Below are 21,326 nucleotides of genomic sequence, written 5' to 3' on the forward strand. Positions count from 1 at the left end.
CGCTCCGTGCAAGTTGCAAACTTCATCTCGCGGCTATATTTTATTGCCAAAAATGCCGACATCAGTTCATTTCACATACAAAAGTACGACACATCCCGGGACAAAGTATTGCAAGTTGCAACGGCCTAGCTAAGTCGTTAAAAAAATTGTGGAGATATTATATGGACATAAAATAATCGACATGTCGTTGTCTACTGTACCATTTGGTTCCGACGTATCGAAGGAGTCGGCAAAGAACACCGTTTGCGCAGGACTTCCGCTCGCCATATAAAAAGTACGTTGGATTTTTACATTTCTTCAGTTTTTCTTCCCCTCTATTTTTTCACCGTGCTAGCACCAGCATTCAGACAGACAAAAATGCAGAGGCTGCTTTTGCAGTAGGAACTGGTGATTGGAGCTCGGTGATCAGATGGGCTTTTTGTCATAAGTTTTAAAGGGCCACTGCACAGGATAAAATGTTATGCTCTGCCTGCTCTATTCTTCATCTACAGCTGAAAAAGAGTGAGTAATCAATATGAACTGCCCTTATGGAATGATGAAGCATTTGTCATGACCTTGTAGGTTTGACTGTGCTTTACTCTCAATTTCCTGTAGTCATTAAAACATGAAAATACAGGTCATGCTACAAGAACATTGCAATTACCAGAATACATATCTAAATACAGCAGTAGCAGGATTTCACAAAAAGATGTAGTGAAACTTACAAAAAACAATGGAATTGGCAGGCTTAGTTTATTATATTTCAATTCTGTAGATACATTCATCAATCATACCTTTTTGTGTATGGTGTTTTATATACAACTTAAAAAAAAGAAAAAAAAAGAAGCTTTTAGAGCAACCGTTCAAACACAAAACATTAATTTGGCCTACAACTAAAACTTTCCTCTCATGTCCTCCATTTTCATGCATTTCTTCTGAATTTAAAGAAAAAATCTTTAAAAACTGCTTAGACTTTGAAGGATGCCTGTGTCTTCTTTTAGAACTGTATTGTTAAAACCCTTCCAAACATGATTTACTGACATTTCACAAGTGCATGTACAAGGGAGTGAGGTAAGTGGCTGTTTGTATATAAACTTGGAGTTAGAGTTGGAAGGAGTTTATGCTCCTCACAAACTTTGTTAGGTATACTATACATATATATATATATAGACCAGAAAAAGTAGGTTTACTTATTTTGTTACAAAAGTACATTCAATCATAGACTTCAAGAAAAATGCAGCAGGAAAAAAAGGTGGGTGGATTACACAGTACTTAATAAATTGTACAACGACGTATATACTATACATAACTTAAACTAGGCCAACCCTTCAGAAAACTATATCAAGGACGATTAGGATGCTTAACAGGCTATAATGTCCTCTGAAACATGAACTCCACTGTATCAACTACTTCGACTCCGACTTCGCCGCCTGGAGGAACTGCGACTGTATGAGTGAAATGACCTGAATGTGAAGACATACATTAATGAACAAGCTTTAGTGATGCTTAAGGCATTTTTGATCATTATCTTGGGGTGAAACAAAGCTTCATTTATTTTGTACCTGGACCTGCGGTCAGAGCTCTCACTTCTCCTATGCCCTCGTCTCCTGCTACAACTGCGACTGCGGCTAGTGTAGCTATCATAAGAGTCAGACCTTGATTTCCAGGAACACAAAATGAAAACAAATCATATCCAAATAAAGCAAAGGAAAATAATAATAATAATAGACTCATTACAAGCAAACTGCATTAATGACATTGGCTCCATTCTCACCTTGATCTGTGATGACCTCTGTACCGACTTCTAGAGCGACTCCTACTGTATGTGCGGCTGAAACAAGATTGATCATGTCATCTTAAAATTTGTTAATTAAGAACGATTTACTCCTATTAATGAACCAAAAGGTTCTTTAAGAAGCATATTAGATTGAAGCATATCAGAGATAAAAAAAAAAACTTTCAAAAACATACCTACGATAACTTCTGTAGGTGCTACTTCTAGAACGAGAGTGGCCTTTACTGTATCTACTTCTGCTTCGACTCCTACTGTAGCTCCTGTGTGCAAAATATATTATATATATATATAAATAAAATTTCTTCATCAAGTTAGGACATATGTAACTTAATAAACAATGCCCATTATATCAGACCTGGAAGAGTAGGTGTAGCTTCTGGACCTGCTCCTGGAGCGGCTATATGAATTGGACCTGTTTCTGTGGTGGGACCCATGACTGGACACAGACCGTGACTTGTCCCGAGAATGATTATGGGACCCAACCCTTTCTCCTGTTGCTGGAAGAGAGTCCTCTTCACTTGAACTGTCCTGATTTCTGGTTCTCTGATTTAACCGAGCCGTCTTTCGTACCTCGTCAAAGAGGGATCCTGGTCGGACTCTATTCTTGCTCTTGATCTCAATCTTGAGGCCTTGGCTCTTTCCTTCAAACTGATCTTGCTGTTTGTTTATCTTAATAATCAAAGGTTTTTTAATAACAGCCTGCACCGCAGTTATGCCTGTCAAAGGTTTCCATTTATTTTCAGCTGCTAGGAGAGAAGCATCACTAGGTACAGTTTCCTCTGGCTGATTGCCATGAGTTAAAGCAGATTCAGTCATAACAGAGTTTCCTTTCTCTATTTGAGGTGGAACAAGTGCACTACCATTATTCAAAATATTTTTCAGTGGAGAAAAGCCAATTACTTTGATCCCTGGTTGCTCAGTCACTGGGACGTCCTCTAGAGTACACATCTCCACTTTATCTTGTGGTCCATTTTGGTTATTTGTCAAGTTAGTGTCTGAATGATTTGCATGGACCTCTGTATGGCTTTGAGTTTGAATTCTTTCTGTGTTGCTATTTAGGTTTGATTTTTGGTTTTCAGTCTTCTCATTTTCATCAATACCTTTTTGAGTCTCTGTTGAACATTTATCATGAGTTGACTCTCGAGTCCCTTGATCCTGATTCTCTGTGCCATGGGGCTTGTCCGATCCAGTTTTTACCCGTCTTTTTGCACCACTGTTGGCAGCATCAGGATTTGCAAAGTCTACATATTGTGCCTGAGCAACTGAATCATCCTCTTCACCTTCATCACCAAACTCTAATGGAGGCTGCCAGTGGAATGTCTCTTTTGGCTTTTGGTGCTTCTTGGATTTCTTGCTCTTGGATCTGCGAGATCCTGACCTGGAAGAGTTCCTCCTCTTGTGCTTGTGTTTTCGCTTGGCTTTCTTGTTCTTGTGCTTCATGGTTTTTGTGTCAGGGTGTTTCTCATTAATTTTTAATTCCTCAGACATTTCTGCACCTCTGTTTGATTTGTTAGAAGGCCAAAGAAGGTCTTCACACTCAGATTCTGAACTAGCCTCTCCTTCCTCTTTTTCAGACACATATTTGGCATCACCAACTGTCTTTTTATCTGGCATTTCAGAGTCACTTTCAGACTCCCAGCAGCGAGACAAAATCTGCATCTTTTTCATTTCACTAAGGCTCCCTTTATCCTTCACAAAGAGTTGGTTATGCTTGGCAGCAGTATTAATCTTACTTGAGTTCTCTCCTTCACTTTCCCATCCAGAATTACTGTTCTTGTCCACTAACAGTTCATTCCTTTGACTAGGGTTCTTGCCTTTCATTGCCACTGTCTGTACATCTGACAGAGAATCAAGCATATTTATTTGTACCAAGGAATCACTGTGTCTGTGGATAGGACTGTTTGGACTATCTGGTCCATCCTCAGAGAAGGGAGATGTATCTTTGTGGCCACTGCTATGACTTGCATTCTTTTGGCTATTTCTATGAGAACGACGTTGTTTTCTCTTCTTTTCAGTGGATCTTCTTTTGTATGAACCTGATTCTGACCTACTAAGGGAAGATCTGCTTTCATAATGGCTTAGTGATTTACTGCTGCTTCTTGACCAACTGGGTGACCTGCTCCTGGACAAACTCTTTTGCAGAAGTCTATCAGGAACAACATTGTTCCTGCTGCTGGGGACCCTTTGACTAATGGCATTGTCTGGCTTAAGAGAGGACAATGTCTCCAGAGGTGCAATTGTTAATGGGCTGATAAGTGCTTTTGAACCTGGGATTGACTTTTTATTGATCTCTTGAATGCGGAAATAGGACGGTTTCCAAGGTTTCTGGCCTGGTTTCCATCGAGAGGGTGGTGGACTGTCACTCATAGGTAATACAGAGACACTTTCGGAGGACACAGCTGGTGGGGCTTTAGGTTCTACACCTTGAACTGCTGTAGGCACTGGCTTGGCCAGTTTGTTAACAACACCCTCTGAAGGCTTTGAATTTCGAGGGGATATTACATTTCTTTTCTTGGAATGTGGTGGGGTATTTGACCTATACCTAGAATTTGATCTGGTTCTTGACCTTGTCCTGTATCTGGATCGAGAATGCGACAGTGACCTAGAATGTGTAATAGACCGCCCTGAACGACTATGACTTGACCTCAAGGAAGATCTAAACCGCCTCGCAGACCTTGTGCGACTTCTGGAATAAGATCTGCTCCTGGATCTCGAATAAGATTGTGAATCTCTAGAAGAGTGCGATGAGTATCGTCTCCTGTCTGACTCTGATCGATACGATATGTGGGAGTGACTTGAAGTAGATTGGGAGTGAGAATGAGAGCGCGACCGAGAATGTCTCTTTCCCGTATGGCTTGAGTGTTTTGACCTCTTGCCTGAGGAGCTTGACATCTCTCCCTCAGACAAGGAGGTCTCCTTGGGCTTGCTCTTTTTATGTTTCTTTGAGTGTTTTCGTTTTTTGGTTTTCTTCTTGCTTTTGGTTTTCTTCTTTTCTTTTCTTGATCGATGCCGGCTGGAGTATACTGAGGCCTCGCTTAACGAACGCTCTCCTGATCTTGATCTAGACCTTGGGGTGTCACTTCTGTTATCCCATCTGTTTAAACAACAGTCAGATCACTGTAAGTCAAAATCTTTGTTCCAACCATGTTTGTTCACCTTATAAAAATGCAGTTCTGAAAGATGTTTTTAAAAGAGTCTTAACTATGAGGAAAACCAGAAATAAACTCCCATTGTTAGCTTGTTACATGTAATCATTCTGACAAAAACCTCCAATAGTTTATTCACATAAGATTCACACTTTTATACATAACCATATTCAATTGGTGAAAAACATGCCTTTCTCCTTTACTCCATTTCTCCACACTGGGGGGCTGGTAAGCCTTTGTCCTCTGCATTTCCTCTTTCCAGTGTGGGGGAGTTTCACTGCTCCCTCTTTCACCCTCTGACTCTGATCGGGATTTTGACCGAGGGGGCGTATGATACCTCTGCATGAGAAAAAAAAAACTTCAACAGAGCCATGGTCTGTGAAACAGACTTAGATATCCATTAAGCACTTTCAGTGAACAAAAACAACAGCTTGCTTACAAGGAGACAATGTCAATTTGTCAATTAACTCTGTTTCATTACAATAAAACCTAGGCTATATTGAAGTTCAAAACAGGGCTAGTTCCACATGCATCACATATATGAGGCTGATCAAGAGGCAATGGCAATAAGAAAAAGAATTAAAACAGCTGATAAAGTTTTAAGGTTTTGAAAAACATTTATCTTGTCTGCTGTCCATGGTTTGAGGTCAATTTGACTGCTCTGTGTATTTTCTGTATATGGTATAAATGTAATTCATAGAGTCAAGAGTCATACCATAGTTCCACGACCTTTAATCTTACGTCCAGATTTTGTGACAGCTGGTTTGGGGTCATTTGGTGCCACAACTGTCTCCTGTACAGCCCTATAAGAAAAACAATAAAAAATAAAAGAATAATTTCTAGTCAACTTTTTTTTTTTTTTTTACGAAGGTTTTCAAGGAATGTTCCAGATTCAATACAAGTTAAGCTCAATCGTCAGCATTATAATGTTGATTACCACAAAAAAAAAAAAAAAAAAAAAAAAAAAAAAAAAAATTGACAACTCCCTTTTCCTAAAAAAAACAAAAAGCACAAATCGAGGTTCCAGTGAGGCGCTTACAATAAAAATGAATGGGGGGCAATTTTTTAACATTAAAATACTCACTTTTTTAAAAGATATAAACAATATGCATCGAAACAGGATTTTAGTGTGATAAAATCGCTTACTAACCTTTTCTGTTTAAAGTTATAGCCAATTTTACAACTTTGTTACATGACAATATAAAGTCAACAAACTCTAAAACCCTTAGACAAATGTAAAAATGACAATTTAAACAACTTTACAGTTCAAATAATACACAAGTTTTAATGCAAGTGGGTCAGTCCCTCTCTAGTGGTCCAATAATTGTAAAGTTGGTTGCTTGACCATTTTTAATTTTCCACATTTTTTTTTTTTGTGATTACCTCTATATACTGGTATTGCAAAACCACCAGTTTTTTATTTTACTTGGTTTAACCACGATGGCCACATTTGTGTTATGGCACATGACAAATTTTGGTTATACAGCTGTTTACGGAAACCTCAATATCTCGGCTCAGAATGGTCCTAGCTCCTTGGAACAAAAACCGATCTCTAGAGCACATTACAAGGTACATGAACATATATAAACATTTTGCACATTATTGTTCCTTAGACTTAGAAATTAAGTCCTAATGCTCAAGATTTCTCAAAGTTCCACTTTTAGGGTCAATTTATAATGGGAAGGGTTCGAGTCTCAGTCTTAATTTTTTTTTAGGGGGTACCTAGGTAAGTATAGTGTGCATGCACAACATTTCAGGTTTGAGACTTCTCTCTCTCTCTCTCTCTCTCTCTTTTTTATGGGGGCGAGAAAGTGCAATTTGGTAAAATTCCCATCAATTTTGGGTTGAATATCTCTGGTGGGGGACCAGATTGGAACCTGAAATTGTCACAGAAATAAGTTTGAGATTCCACTGGTTACAGAGCTAGGGCTAGTAGAAATCTGGGGAAAAGCCTAATTATTCATGCATTTTGAGAAATGAACAGATGTAATATAAGCATAACAAATAATAAAAATGAACAGTATTTTACAGTAATTATGTTTATGATTGACATACAATAGCTTATGCTTGACAATGAGGTCTAAAATTTTACTACTTTTGATATTGGCAACAGTGAAGCATGATCTATCACTGGGTTATACAAAAAGCATTTAGTTTTAAGTAACCTTAATGAACTGTATGTGGAGTTTAAAAATCAGCACCCAAGGTTAAAGATAGGGAGATCAAAATTTTTATGAAAACTGAGGCCAAAATGGTGTGTGCTGGCAGGAGCATCTGGAACTCACATTGTTTGTGTCTGCACACAACATCAGAACATCAAGCTGATGATTGAGTCAGCAAAGCTAAAAGTGGACTACAATAACCTGCTCGAACTTCTAGTCTGTGACATAAACGGTTATGACTTCATGCTCAACAATTGTGACCAGTGTCCAGGTATAGAGGCCTTACTGCAGATGCTTGAAGTGTCAGACAAAGACGACACACTTCCTGATAACATTACCTTTAAGCAGTGGGTTATGACTGACAGGGCAGATATGATCACTGTTGTTCTCCCTAGGGATGAATTCTCTGTTTCTCTGGCTGAGAAGATCAATGCGCTAAAGACACACCATTGGTTGAGGACATCAGCATGGAAAACTGTGATGTTTTTGTAAAATTCTTCCACCCACCTGGACCAAGAACATCATTCAAGATATCTACTGAGGACAAAGTGTGGGTTCCCATGAACAATATTCTCAGAAAATTGACACCTACCGAACTGACTACTGTCAACCGATGCTCCCACAACATTTCAGAGAGACTGAGGAAACCACATCTTCTAATAAAATATGTACATGTAAACATGTAAAATACTGTTCATTTTTGTTATTTGTTATGCTTATATTACATCTGTTCATTTCTCAAAATGCATGAATTAATAACTATTAATAACTACTATAAAGGACTTATTTCTGTGAAATTTCAGGTTCCTATCTGGTCCCCCACCAGACATATTCAACCCAAAAGTGAGAGGAATTTTTTTAAAATTGCACTCTCGTCCCCATAAAAAAAAAGAAAAAAAGAAAAAAAAGAGAAGTCTCAAACCTGAAATGTCCTGCATGCACACTATACTTAACTAGGTACCCCCTAAAAAAATTAAGACTGAGAATGGAACCCTTCCCATTATAAACTGACCCAAAAAGTGGAACTTTGAGCAATCCTGATCATTACATTAGGACATAAGTTAAGTTTAAGGAACAAGAATGTGCAAAATGTTTATTCATGTACAAGTACCATGTAATGTGCTCTAGAGATCAGCTTTTGTTCCAAGGAGCTAGGACCATCCTGAGCTGAGATATTGAGGTTTCCATTAACAGCTGTCTAACCAAAATTTGTTGTGTGCCATGACACAAAGATGGCCGTCGTGGTTAAACCAAGTAAAATAAAAATACAAAACTGGTGGTTTTGCAATACCAATACATAGAGGTAATCACTCAAAAAAATAATAATAATAAAAAATAGGAAAATTAAAAATGGTCAAGCAACCTGTATTGGACCACTTGAGATGGACTGACCCAAGTGCTTTTATAAAATTATAAGCTTCACATTTCTGTGTTTAAACCCTCCAAATATTGGCCACATTCACTTTGATTGTCCCCATTCACTTCCATTGTAAGTGCCACACTGTAACCTTGATTTTTGCTTTTTTTTAAAGAAAAGGAGGGACGAGTCTAAATTAATTTTTGTGGTAATAAACATTATGCCACAAATGCTGTCGATTGAGCTTAACTTGTATTGAACCTGGAACATTCCTTTAATTGCACTGGAAAACTGAGCCATGAATTTCAGGGATTATTCAACAAGAAAAGTTGCCAAAATATTAATTACGGTGGTTCTCCATTAACACTTTAAAATGTACCTTTCAACCAGATACTGATAATTAGAGGTAATAAAGTGTGTTTGAGTGAGATGAGGACCATCTGTTAATTAAACTATACTAAAATAGACTAACATTTGTATTGTCTCCTCCTGGGTAGGCATGTCTCTGCGAAGCAGAAAACGGTTCTCTGGCACGGGTGGGATCTCTTCTGGTCGAACCACAGGCTTCTCCCTTTTCACATTCTGCTCAATATCACCATCATCGTCCTCTGCCATCTCTCCCTCAGCATGACTGCAAATCAAGAAAAAGATTAAACAGAAAGAATATTTCTGTTTGCCAAGACAAAGACAACCCAAGAGCACTGATTCAAAATCAGCTCAGCTTTCAGAATTATTGTGTGGATAATAATAATAAATAAATAAAATACATTTTCATGGAAGATTTCAAATTGTGAAATTGTAAAATAAAAAAGTGTCAACTATAGACAGAAAATGTGTTATTGTTGAATGCTTTAGTGTGCAATTTTTGGACCTCTAGCATCACTAAACAGAATTGCAAAAATTTTAGTTTTCTAATAGATTCCCAAACACTGCCATAATCTGGTATTGGTCAGACAAACAGGTAGTTCTGCCCCAAACTCACACCATTGTTTGAGACAATGTTGCTGTGTTCAACTGTTCAGGATGCTCAAACAAAGCAAGCAATGTGCTGATAAAGCCACAATGTTGAACAGACTACAAAAGGTTTCTGCATATTAAGCTTGTATAGGAGAAAACAGTTTACCATAAAAACGTACACACTTCAGCTTTACTACTCTTCACCTGAAAATGACATAAAAATGTGGATAGATGCTTTCACTATGCCTAACAGGAAATCAAACTGGGCACACTCATTTACCTTCCATGTCCTGCTGTTTTAACAGTGTTTCTCACTTTCTTCCCTGCCTCTTTTCTTTTTCTATTTGAATGCTTGCTCTTTGAGCTTCTTTTCCTCTTTCGAGATGCATACTTTTCATCAGACTCCCCCCCAGAATCTGCTGAGGAGGAATCTCGGGATGTAGAATCTGAAGAACTCTGAGAGTCATCCTCAGAGTAGAACACTTTCCTCCTCTTGCTTCGAAGTACTAAAAGATAAAACAGGCTTAGTCAGAAAATATACTGAGGTCAAATTAAATTTTTTTATTTATGTATTATTTATCAAACAAAGTATGTAATTTATTAATTCTCACCATTTCTGATTACACTACTTATGACATGATCAGGGCAGAGTTTATGAATTTATTTTGAATTTTTGTATCAAAACCATTTTGGCTTGATACAAATTTGGAGCATGAAAAGTAGAAATACAATACTGCACAATGTGACAAATCACAGCCAATCAGAACTCTTTTCATGTTAAATATACAGCAATGTGGAGATTTTGTATCAATGAGATTCCTCAGTGGGTAGGCAAACCAGCGCGCTGCGATGAAAATAGAAACCAACAAAACATACTGTTGCACATTGCACTCGTGGCTGGTAACATGGAAAGTAGTTTTTGATGATTTATAGTGACTTATTGCTAGACACTTTGTTGTGTCATGAGTGGTTAGGACATGGATTAAGTGTGCGTATTAAGATGGGAGTCTGTAATGTTTCCGTTGTTGCCCAGAGCACAAAGCACCTGTCAAAGAGACAATTTTATGATCCTTCAAAGTTCTATTTTTAAACACCATATTTCACCACTACAATGCAGTTGATGGAAATTTAAAAACAATTTTTTTTCCCTCATTAGGTTAAAACAAGTTTATAAAGCATAGTTACACGATATGTTTGCAGTCCTAAAATTGTTAGTTTGTCTTTCATACATAGGAACAAGCTCACCATCGTTAGCAGACTTTGTAATCAGCTGTCCACAGTCAATCACTCGGACGTCAGCATAAGGTCTGCTGGCTGAGTCGGTCTTCAGCCCCTCGATTTTCTTTATCACCTCAAAGCCAGAGATGACCAGCCCAAAGACCACATGCACTCTAAATTAGACAAATAAACGTTACAGGAATTTATGGAAAGTTCTACATCCAGACATCCTACATTTTTGGTTCAACTATAAAACAAACCTGAAGCATAAACTTTAAGCAATACTGACAGTCAGAGTTCTCACCCTTTTTGACCTATGAAATCCCCTGACACTTCCAGTCATTTGTGAATACTGAATGGATACCGATTTGCAAATGATTCATTATTAATAAAATATCATTGTGAACAGTTTTGACCGATTAATTGGTCAAAAGCACTATTCGCTAAACACTAAACAAGACATCACTATAGTTTGCAAGCAAGTTTTAGTCTAAACAAGACCAATTTCTAGCTGATAAGATATTTTTAGTGCAGAGGAAAACTAGAAAAATGTATATTCACTATGATCACTTCCATGAATTTTCCAAGCCAATTTTTAAATTCCTTGATATTTCCAGGTTTTCCATTCCTGTGGGAACAATGTACTATCTTTTAATAATATGTTGCTACATTTTAAACTCCAATGGATCTTTCTGCACATACCCATCTAGATGAGGTGCTGTCTTTGTAGTTCTATTATTGGACAAATGACAAAATGGAGGCCAGGTCAGATCGTCCAACAGAGACATGTGGGGGGAAAAAAGAAAAGGGAGGAAAATTTAGGCCTGGGGTCATAAATGAAAAAAACAAGAGAAACTTAAGACTCAGTTGCAGTTTGTCATAAGGTAGAAATTCGGAACACACAACAGAAATCATTCAACATCAACATGTCCAACATCTGCCAACATCAATTAAAACCTGTTTAAACATTTTAGGGAGATATTTTAGAAATCACAGTGTGTCCATGGCAGACAATCAACAATATGGAAAATACACCCTGTACTGCTAAACTATAAATACACCAATAATTGAAAGACCTTCTCAGTTTCTCTGTGCTGGGAGAGTACCGTAAGTTGTTAATCAGGTAAAACCATTTTTAAAGATAATCATGAAGCCAGTGCTAGCTAAAAGTAACCAGAAATACACAGTCAGGAGAGAGAAGCACAGCCTTGGAGAGACACTTTACCTTGGTAGAGCAGGATGTTAGAGTTTCTGCAAATTTTACACAAAAATGGCAAGAGAAAAATTGTAATACATTTGTAGGCAAAAAAGGAAGGTTTCTTTATTAAATATTTCTAAATGCACATTGACAAGGGAAAAGGAGATGAAAATGTAGAGGGCACCTGCGTCCCATGTGAACATACAGACAATGTAAAGTATCCAAAATCAAAGAATATAAATAAACATATATGGTAAAGAAATTGACATGGTCTGGGAAAGTTAGAGAGGGTGTGAACAGCAAAAAGGCAAGCTAAGATGATCTTTTTACTCTTCTAAACAAATAAAAACAAATTAATATTCCTTTTTTGTTGGGTGAACAAACTCAAAGAATTGTGCTTTACTATTCAGAGGTGGTCTTTAAATTGTGTTGAAAGTTGATATGACAACTCAAGATATGCATGTGTCAATAAATTTGCACCTACAGCAAATGTAAGGAGTTACATTTTAAATATGAGAATATGACACCTGGGTCAAAGTTAGAAACCCAGATGCTCCTATTGATTGTCTCTCAAAACAGATGCACTATAATGCATTGCACCACAGTGCAAAGTCTATGACTGAGCCAAACCAACTCACTTCAGGAGAAATGATCTTGAATACTAGGGGAATTCGTAATCTAAACAGAGATATTTCATGTGTCATTTAATAGTGACCAATCAGTCATATTAAATGGTAAGAAGTTCTAGTGATGAATGGTTGTTTCTACATACAAACACGCTTGCTCTCTCTTGTACCAGAGTAAACATACTCACATGAAGAACTGGGACCCATTTGTGTCTTTGCCACGGTTGGCCATCGACAAGAGGAAGGCTCGGTCATGTTTGAGAGTAAAGTTCTCATCTGTAGGAGAGAGATACGGACAAAGGGAGACACTTGAGTTCTTGTCGACTGTTTCAGAAAGCTGTTGAGGAGGAGGACTGGAGCAGGCAAAGAGACATTCATTAAAGGACTAGTTCTCCCTAATATGAAAACTGTGTTATCATTTTCTCACCCTCATGTGAGAACCCCAAATTAATTTATTTGTTCCTTGGATGTTAGGCAGAATGTTAGCCTGACTTTAATAGCACCTTTTTCCACACTATGAAAGTGAATGGAAGCCGTCAGTCCCTAACATTCTGCCTATTTCACTGAAGAAAATGAGGGCGAGCAAATGACAGAATTTTCCTTTTTGGGTGAACTATCCCTATAAGACCTAACATCAGTGATGCTTCTACACTGCTGCAGACCTCAATAAATATGAGTGTTGTTCATCTTTGTTGTAAAAACAGACTTATTTATAGTTTGTCAAGTTGGGCCAAATTTCCTAAGAATAAATTATGTTCAAGAGTATTGCATGACAACCCATCCTGGAAAAATAAGAGGAAGGAAAAAAAAAAGGAGATGAAATTTGTTAACCACATCAATTTCATGGTCCACATATCCATGAGCACACTGTGCAGTGTGGACGTTTTTTGCCATGATTCACATAAGGAATTGGGAAGGGGGTATGTTTAGTCTACATTGTGTACATTGTACTGGACTGTGTACATCTCTTACCTTATTTTGCAAAAGACCACACTCTCTATAAATAAAAGAATGTTGAAAATTTTAGGCAAGAAGATTGGTTCTTTAAATAAATAAATATGCCTGTTCTCCATGCTGACTCAGAAAGAAGTCCATTATAAGGTCACAGACATAAAACAAAATCAAGATAGCATAGCGACGGCAAGATAAAACAATGGCTGACAAATTGACAATTCATGCACGAAACTGTAATGCCTATTGAACAGTCATGCACATGTTGTTACAACAGAGCAGAAAAGACAACAGAGTGAAGTTGAGGGATTTCGTTAGGGTTATTTAGTGTTTGATGATGTACTTGACATATTCGGAGATGGCTTACCTTCAAAGAAACCACCATATATAGATTCTCCTCCTCTTCCATTGCCTAGGCAAAGAAAAAAAACACATCATTCGATTTTGTGTTATGGCACTACAGATATTTTTAGCTCCATATATCCCGGTGAATTGTGAGCATAATTGTGCATACCCTCTGTGAAATCACCCCCCTGGATCATGAAGTTCTTTACCACTCTATGGAAAGTTGAGCCTTTATAGCATAATTTTTTTCCTGTAGTTTTGCCACTGCCTTTCTCACCTGAAAGCAAACCAGAGCAAGAGATCACTGATCACTGCAGATTGCTAGTTTACTGTATATCACACCTTGTATGTGCAGTTCAAGTATGTTTCTAGACTTTAAAATATCCTTATGAGTGCTCTGTGGGAAATGCCTGATGCTAGACGAGGCGCGTATGTAATGTCATTCATAGTGTGCAAGTGTCTGGAGCAGTGTCCAAATACACTAATTTTCATTCACTTTCACTGTGAATGATTCACTCCAGTGGTTAAATCCATTTCTTCTGAAGGGATAAGATGTGGGTGAGAAACAGAACAAGTCCATTTTTTACTCTAAATCTTCACTTTAACTTTCAGGTATGAAAGTGAAACTAAACAGGCACCACATGTGACTTTCAAATGTAAAAGAAAAAGTGTAGATTTAGAGTAAAAAAGGACTTAAATATTGATCTGTTTTCACCCACAACTATCATATCGCTTCTGAAGATTTAACCACTGGATTCTTATGGACTGGATTACTTTTATGTTTCCTATATGTGATTTTTGGAGCTTCAAAGGTCTGATCACCATTCACTTGCATTATATGGACCAACAGAGCAGAGAAATTCTTCTAAAAATCTTTGTTTGTGTTCAGCAGAAGAAAGTCATACACATCTGGGATGGCATGGGGGTGAGTAAAAGATGAGATAATTTTCATTTTTGTGTGAACTATCCCTTTAAACATGTAATAATTAGTATTTTTTATAATGGATTTTCATAGTTTAATATTGAAAGTCTGGGTTTGGGACAAAGTTAAAAGAGTAAAATATATACATAAAAAGTCATTTGAAAACTACCAAAAAATAAATGGCATGATACAATCTGTCAGTTTTCTTAAAAATGAACCCCTTGGACATGAAATTGCCTGAAGTTGAAAAAAATCACCCATATTATATCTGTCTGTGCTAACATCCTTTGGCTGGTGAGAAAAATTATCCCTGTTTTGACACAAACCTTTCCAGGGTTAATATATGGCCAGAAATTCTCTATGTGCTTTCTAAGACTATTGTGGCTTCTATCTTCTACGATACGGTTTACGGTTGTAAATACAGCTTTTGTTCATTTGTTAGCATTGTCAGCAATAAACTTGCAGCTGTTGTTACACATTTACGAATATCACAACTGCGGGACAGGTACAGGATGGCAACAACATCTGCCCGAGTTACACCAGGAACGCACAATCCCTCCATCAGTGCTCTGACTGTCCGCAATAGGCTGAGAGAGACTGGACTGAGGGCTTGTAGGCCTGTTATAAGGCAGGTCCTTACCAGACATCACCGGCAACAACGTCGACCTATGGGCACAAACCCACCTACGCTGGACCAGACAGGACTGCCAAAAAGTGATCTTCAGTGACGAATCACGGTTTTGTCTCACCACTGGTGATGGTCGGACTCGCGTTTATCGTCGAAGGAATGAGCGTTACACCGAGGCCTGTACTCTGGAGCGGGATCGATTTGGAGGTGGAGGGTCCATCATGTTCTGGGGCAGTGTGTCACAGCATCATCGGACTGAGCTTGTTGTCATTGCAGGCAATCTCAACGCTGTGTGTTACAAGGAAGACATCCTCCTCCCTCATGTGGTACCCATCCTGCAGGCTCATCCTGACCTGACCCTCCAGCATGACAATGCCACCAGCCATACTGCTCATTCTGTGCATGATTTCTTGCAAGACAGGAATGTCAGTGTTCTGCCATGGCCAGCGAAGACCCCGGATCTCAATTCCATTGAGCACGTCTGGGACCTGTTGGATCGGAGGGTGAGGGCTAGGGCCATTCCCCCCAGAAATGTCCGGGAACTTGCATGTGCCTTGGTGGAAGTGTGGGGTAACATCTCACAGCAAGAACTGGCAAATCTGGTGCAGTCCATGAGGAGGAAATGCACTGCAGTACTTAATGCAGCTGGTGGCCACAACAGATACTGACTGTTACTTTTGATTTTGACCCCCACCTCCTTTGTTCAGGGACACATTATTCCATTTCTGTTAGTCACATGTCTGTGAAACTTGTTCAGTTTATGTCTTAGTTGAATCTTTTTATGTTCATACAAATATTTACACATGTTAAGTTTGCTGAAAATAAAAGCAGTTGAAAATGAGAGGACATTTCTTTTTTTTGCTGAGTTTATATACAAGTAAATAAAAACAGAAATCAGGCTGATGCAAGCGGTGTATACGTACCAGTGCACAGGCAAAGAAAATTTCTGCTTGTCTTGGGACAAATATCGGAGAACAGTTGAAAGACAATTCGTCCAACTAGAAGAAAGCAAAAGGTATCATTAAACTCATAAATCAGAAGTCTTGTATCATCCATTTTTGCATGTTTTGTGTTTAGGGATTAGACTTGCTGATAAAAAGCCATTATTAAATTCTTAATTTAATTTTTGTTAATTTCCATAAATGGGCAGCATGATTTCAGGTTGACTTCAGTGTGCCAAACAGGAACACTTTCACATTCAAGTCCAAGAGTATTCAAATTGAAGTAGTTTTTGGCATTGTACTAAGTCAATAGCAAGGACTATACATTAAATTTAAATTATAAGTGATAAAATAAATATAAACAGGGTGTTTAAGCATTTTCTTTGGAAAATAATGGGTGTAAAATTACAAAATTAGACATCTAGGCTTTATGACACAGGCATTTGTTTTAAAACACATAATTAGCAGTAGACTGAGGTGAAGCCAGACGGTAGTTCATACACACAACGTCTGTGGTTAATTAAAAAAGTCCTTCAGGTCAGGGCGTGGACTGCCGAGCAGCTCCTCACACACTGGGACAGGTATTTTCACTGCCATCACCCTTGTACTTTCCAAGACATTCACACCAAATGCTTGAGTTTCAGTATTAGAAGTTTATGATTAGCTGGTTTAACCTATTTCTCCCTTAAACACACAATACATTGTCATTTCAGATCATCCAAAAATGTTAGGTTATAAATGGCATAACTCTGAACTTGAATCTTTTTACAACATTTTACCAAAAACAGACATTGGCTGCTACAAATTATTTCAGTGGCAAAAGTGTTGCATTGAAAAGCTTAGAATAACGAGGTGTGCAAAATACATTTAAATCTATTTCAGAAAAAAATTAAAGCATTTACCAATTTTTACAGAGGTCTTTTCAGAAAAGCCAAACAGCAATCATTGTCATTTCTTACCTGGTTCTCTGTTGATTTCCACATCAAAATAGCACTGAGGGCGATCTTTCACCCCCATTTTGTAAACAGTGGGCTGCCTGTAGTGAAAAATCACAGCACAATACGGTTCAAGTTTTTATTCTCAATGTCCTCTAACCAGAAAGAAATAAAATCCACTGCAGATATTTTCCAAGATACAGTTTCTCTCCAGTTTCTAATGACTTAATCAGAAGCCACACTGTAAGGGAACAGAAAAGACAGATACTGAGATTGGGGAAGTGTTTCGTTTAACCAATGAGATGCAAATCTTCATGCATGCCTCTCCACACTTTCCTTCCGCCCCCTTTTTGAGCACTGCCCTGTCTGGCTCTAGACATCAATGTCACCAGTTCTGCTGCTAGTTACCACCCTTGATGAATGACATACTGTGTGTGAATATGATATACTCTCAACCTAAACTAAGAATGTTGGTAAACCAGATGTGTGCTATCTTCGGGTTATGTTTGGAGATGGAGTTGGGCTTATGGATGGGGAGGGGGTTCTACAGTTTGTTAAAAGGACAAACCAAAGTATGCAAAAAGTCTGCAAAAATGTAAACATTTCTAAGCTTTCACACTTCATTGACTCAGTTTCCCTTGAATGTGCCAACTGACTACCACCCAAAAATATTGTATGTTGAATGGAAATAGGCCTACTAGCCATATTGAAATTCAACATCGTTCACCCAAAAAATAACTCTCTCATCATGCATTTCTTTCTTCTGTAGAACACAAACAAAAAATGTTTTCTCAGCTCTGTGGGTTCATACAATGCAAGTGAATTGTGACCAAAACTTTGAAGCTCTAAAAACCACATAAAGGTGGAAAAAAGTAATCCATATGACTCCAGTGGTTTAACCATGTCTTCTTTAGCGATCTAATTGGTTTTGGGTGAGAACACATAAAAATATAACTCCTTTGTCACTGTACACCTTCCCATTGCAATCTCCAGGCACAATCATGATTTCAAGCTTGATTACACTTACTAATGCTTGACGCATGCACTAGATGGCACTATAGTGTAATCAAGCTTGAATTCATTTTCACCTAGGCAACTGTTGATGTCAGGATTTATAGTGAAAAAGGAGTTATATTTTTTCAGTCTATTCTTCTCACAAATCGATTGGATTGCTTCAGAATGCATGGATTAAACCACTGCCGTTATGTGACTTTTGGAGCGTCATGGTTTTGGTCACCATTATCTTGCATTGTATGGGCCTACAGAGCTGAGATATTCTTCTAAAAATATTTATTTATGTTCAGCAGAAGATAGGAAGTCATACACATCTGGGATGACATGAGTAAATGATGAGAGATTTTTTTGGGAGTGAACTATTCCTTTAAAACAAAGTCATCAAATTCTGATGCAGAACTTTGATTCCTCTAAACTCAAAAGTAAGGTTAAATCACACCACATTGATTAAAATAAACATATGGTTGCTGTTTTATTCTTAAAATGAGATGGATTAACACAAATGTTAAACTGACAAGCAAGTTATTCCGGCCTCTTATCAGAGCCAAACATCAGAGACATTCCTGGACAGAGTTATATTACAAGGCCTATGTATGTAGGTTCAAAATCATACCTGACAAATATAGATGTATACATACACCGATCAGCCACAACATCAAAACCACCTGCCTAATATTGTGTAGGTCCCCCTCGTGCCGCCAAAACATCGTCAACCTGTTCTTCTCACCACAGTTGTACAGAGCGGTTATCTGAGTTACCGTAGACTTTGTCAATTCGTACCAGTCTGGCCATTCTCTGTTGACCTCTCTCATCAACAAGGCATTTCCGTCGGCAGAACTGCCATTCGCTGGATGTTTCTGGCAAAATCTGGAGTTAATTCTAGAGACTGTTGTGTGTGAAAATCTCAGAAGATCAGAAGTTACAGAAATACTCAAACCAGCCCATCTGGCACCAACAAACATCCATGAGATTATTTAATCAGCCAATCGTGTGGCAGCAGTGCATACAATCATGCAGCAGTGCATACAATCATGCAGATATGGGTCAGGAGCTTCATGTTCACATCAACCATCAGACTGGGGAAAAAATGTGATCTCAGTGATTTGGACCGTGGCATGATTGTTGGTGCCAGATGGGCTGGTCCGAGTATTTCTGTAACTGCTGATCTCCTGGGATTTTCAACAGTCTCTAGAATTTACTCCGAATTTTGCCAAAAACAAAAAACATCCGGTGAGCGGCAGTTCTGAGGATGGAAATGCCTTGTTGATGAGAGAGGTCAACGGAGAATGGCCAGACTGGTTTGAACTGACAAAGTCTACGGTAACTCAGATAACCACTCTGTACAACTGTGGTGAAAAGAATATAATCTTAGAATGCTATTCTGAGATGCGGGTTGGCACTGTTTTGGCAGCACGAGGGGGACCTACAATATTAGGCAGGTGGTTTTAACGTTGTGGCTGATCGGTGTGAATATATACGTTTTTTTCCAGGATAACCTTGTACGTGGCTTGATTCATGCGTCCTTCACAATCTGAGGGTGCTTCAGCAAGGCTGGAATCGGGCAGATTCGTCTTTGTGAGGATGCATGAATCAAGCCACGTACAAGGTTATCCTGGAAGAAAACTTGCTTCCTTCTGCTCTGACAATGTTCCCCAACTCTGAGGATTGGTTTTTCTAGCAGGACAATGCTCCATGCCACACAGCTAGGTCAATCAAGGTGTGCATGGATGACCACCGCATCAAGACCCTGTCATGGCCAGCCCAATCTCCAGAACTGAACCCCATTAAAAACCTCTGAAATGTGATCAAGACATATGAAAGCTGTGATTGAAAATCTGGGTTATTCCACCAAATATTGATTTCTGAACTCTTCCTAAGTTAAAACATTAGTATTGTGTCATTTAAAAATGAATATGAACTTGTTTTCTTTGCATTATTCGAGGTCTGAAGACACTGCATTTTTTTGTTATTTTGACCAGTTGTCATTTTCTGCAAATAAATGCTCTATATTACAATATTTTATTTGGAATTTGAGAAAAATGTTTTCAGTACTTTATAGAATAAATTTTTTTTTTATTTTACTCAATCACATAACTATAAATAGTAAATCCAGAGAAACTGATAATTTTGCAGTGGTCTCTTATTTTTTTTTTCCATTTGTTTGTAAAAACCACAGCTTTATTTAATGGAACACAAAACAGTGACAGAGAACTGACTGGCAGTTATAATACATTCTCTGTAGTTTCAGACTAAATATATATATATATATATATATATACATATATATATATATATAGGTCAACCCAAATAACAACCTCTGATGACATCACGTTTGTAGAATTATACATTTATGAACAGTCTGACTGACAACTAATTAAACATAAAAAAAATTACATTAACAATCTAATAAATCACTCAATAGTTTTCCAACTATTTTCAGTAGTTTGCCGATCAGGAGCACATGCGTCAATAAAAACGTGAGACTAACGAAACGAAAGACTACAATAATTATGATTATAAGGGCCCAAACTGGAGCACAGTCTTTCTTAAGTGTTAGGTGAAAGTGAAAGGCAACGTTAACTGAAACTGCTAGCCCAAACGACACGAGCCTGATAATGATTAGCATGGTAGGCTAACACAACGCATAATGACCAAAGTCAAACTAAAACCTAAACTCTCTGCTTAAAAACAATTTAATCAGACGGTTATGAATACTGCGACAAAATGATTTTGGCTTTGGCCAGAGTCGTTTAGTAGCTGGCAGGTTAATATTGGTTACCTTTTCAAGCTAACTGGCAATGTGTGATAGCCTCGGGAACACACTGAGGGGCATCTTTATGGTTTATTTAAACTAATACCAAAACCCACGTGACTCAGGCATACTCTTAATATGGTCCTCAGATATACTCCTCGTTTTACTGCATCACACTCACCTGTATTGGTGGTTAAAATGACAAAGTTACTGAAACAATTCAACCTCTCTCTGTCGCCTGGGCGCTGTATGCAGCTCCGAATACGTTCTACGTCGAGAACCTGCTCTGACTGCACAGCCGCCGACTATCGGAAACTCACAGCAATGACAAAAATAGGGTTTACTCTTTCTGCCCTAATAATATCGACTATTATTTGTGTTAAGTTAATATTTCTTTAAA

At 38.1% G+C, this 21,326-nt stretch overlaps 1 protein-coding gene across 2 annotated transcripts; it reads right to left on the reverse strand.

Annotated features, from left to right (window-relative positions):
• Positions 1–713: 713 nt before the first annotated feature.
• Positions 714–21,246, reverse strand: nktr (natural killer cell triggering receptor). Of its 2 annotated transcripts, XM_051687764.1 has the most exons (17): positions 21,108–21,246; positions 17,185–17,261; positions 16,208–16,282; positions 13,904–14,011; positions 13,757–13,801; positions 12,627–12,714; positions 11,317–11,346; positions 10,642–10,787; positions 9,677–9,902; positions 8,912–9,070; positions 5,636–5,723; positions 5,111–5,259; positions 2,130–4,868; positions 1,951–2,034; positions 1,754–1,810; positions 1,542–1,634; positions 714–1,442 (listed from the first exon to the last, which is right to left on the reverse strand). In XM_051687764.1, exons 2-17 carry the CDS (start codon positions 17,240–17,242, stop codon positions 1,382–1,384), a joined length of 4,206 nt encoding a protein of 1,401 aa, XP_051543724.1. In that variant the 5' UTR covers positions 17,243–17,261; positions 21,108–21,246; the 3' UTR covers positions 714–1,381. The 2 variants fall into 2 exon arrangements, with proteins under 2 accessions (XP_051543724.1, XP_051543725.1); XM_051687765.1 differs by lacking the exons at positions 16,208–16,282; positions 17,185–17,261; positions 21,108–21,246 and adding an exon at positions 13,411–13,435 and having other exon boundaries at positions 13,904–13,982.
• Positions 21,247–21,326: the final 80 nt, after the last annotated feature.

The sequence above is a fragment of the Myxocyprinus asiaticus genome, chromosome 44, assembly GCF_019703515.2.
Source record: "Myxocyprinus asiaticus isolate MX2 ecotype Aquarium Trade chromosome 44, UBuf_Myxa_2, whole genome shotgun sequence".
NCBI lineage: Eukaryota > Metazoa > Chordata > Actinopteri > Cypriniformes > Catostomidae > Myxocyprinus > Myxocyprinus asiaticus.

Coding starts and splice junctions, on each gene's coding strand:
- nktr (XM_051687764.1), bottom strand. CDS start 17,242: ATGGGGGTGAAAGATCGCCCTCAGTGCTATTTTGATGTGGAAATCAAC. Junction 4,869..5,110: donor AAATGGAGTAAAGGAGAAAG/GCATGTTTTTCA, acceptor TTGTTTAAACAG/ATGGGATAACAGAAGTGACA. Junction 2,035..2,129: donor AGCTACACCTACTCTTCCAG/GTCTGATATAAT, acceptor TTTTGCACACAG/GAGCTACAGTAGGAGTCGAA.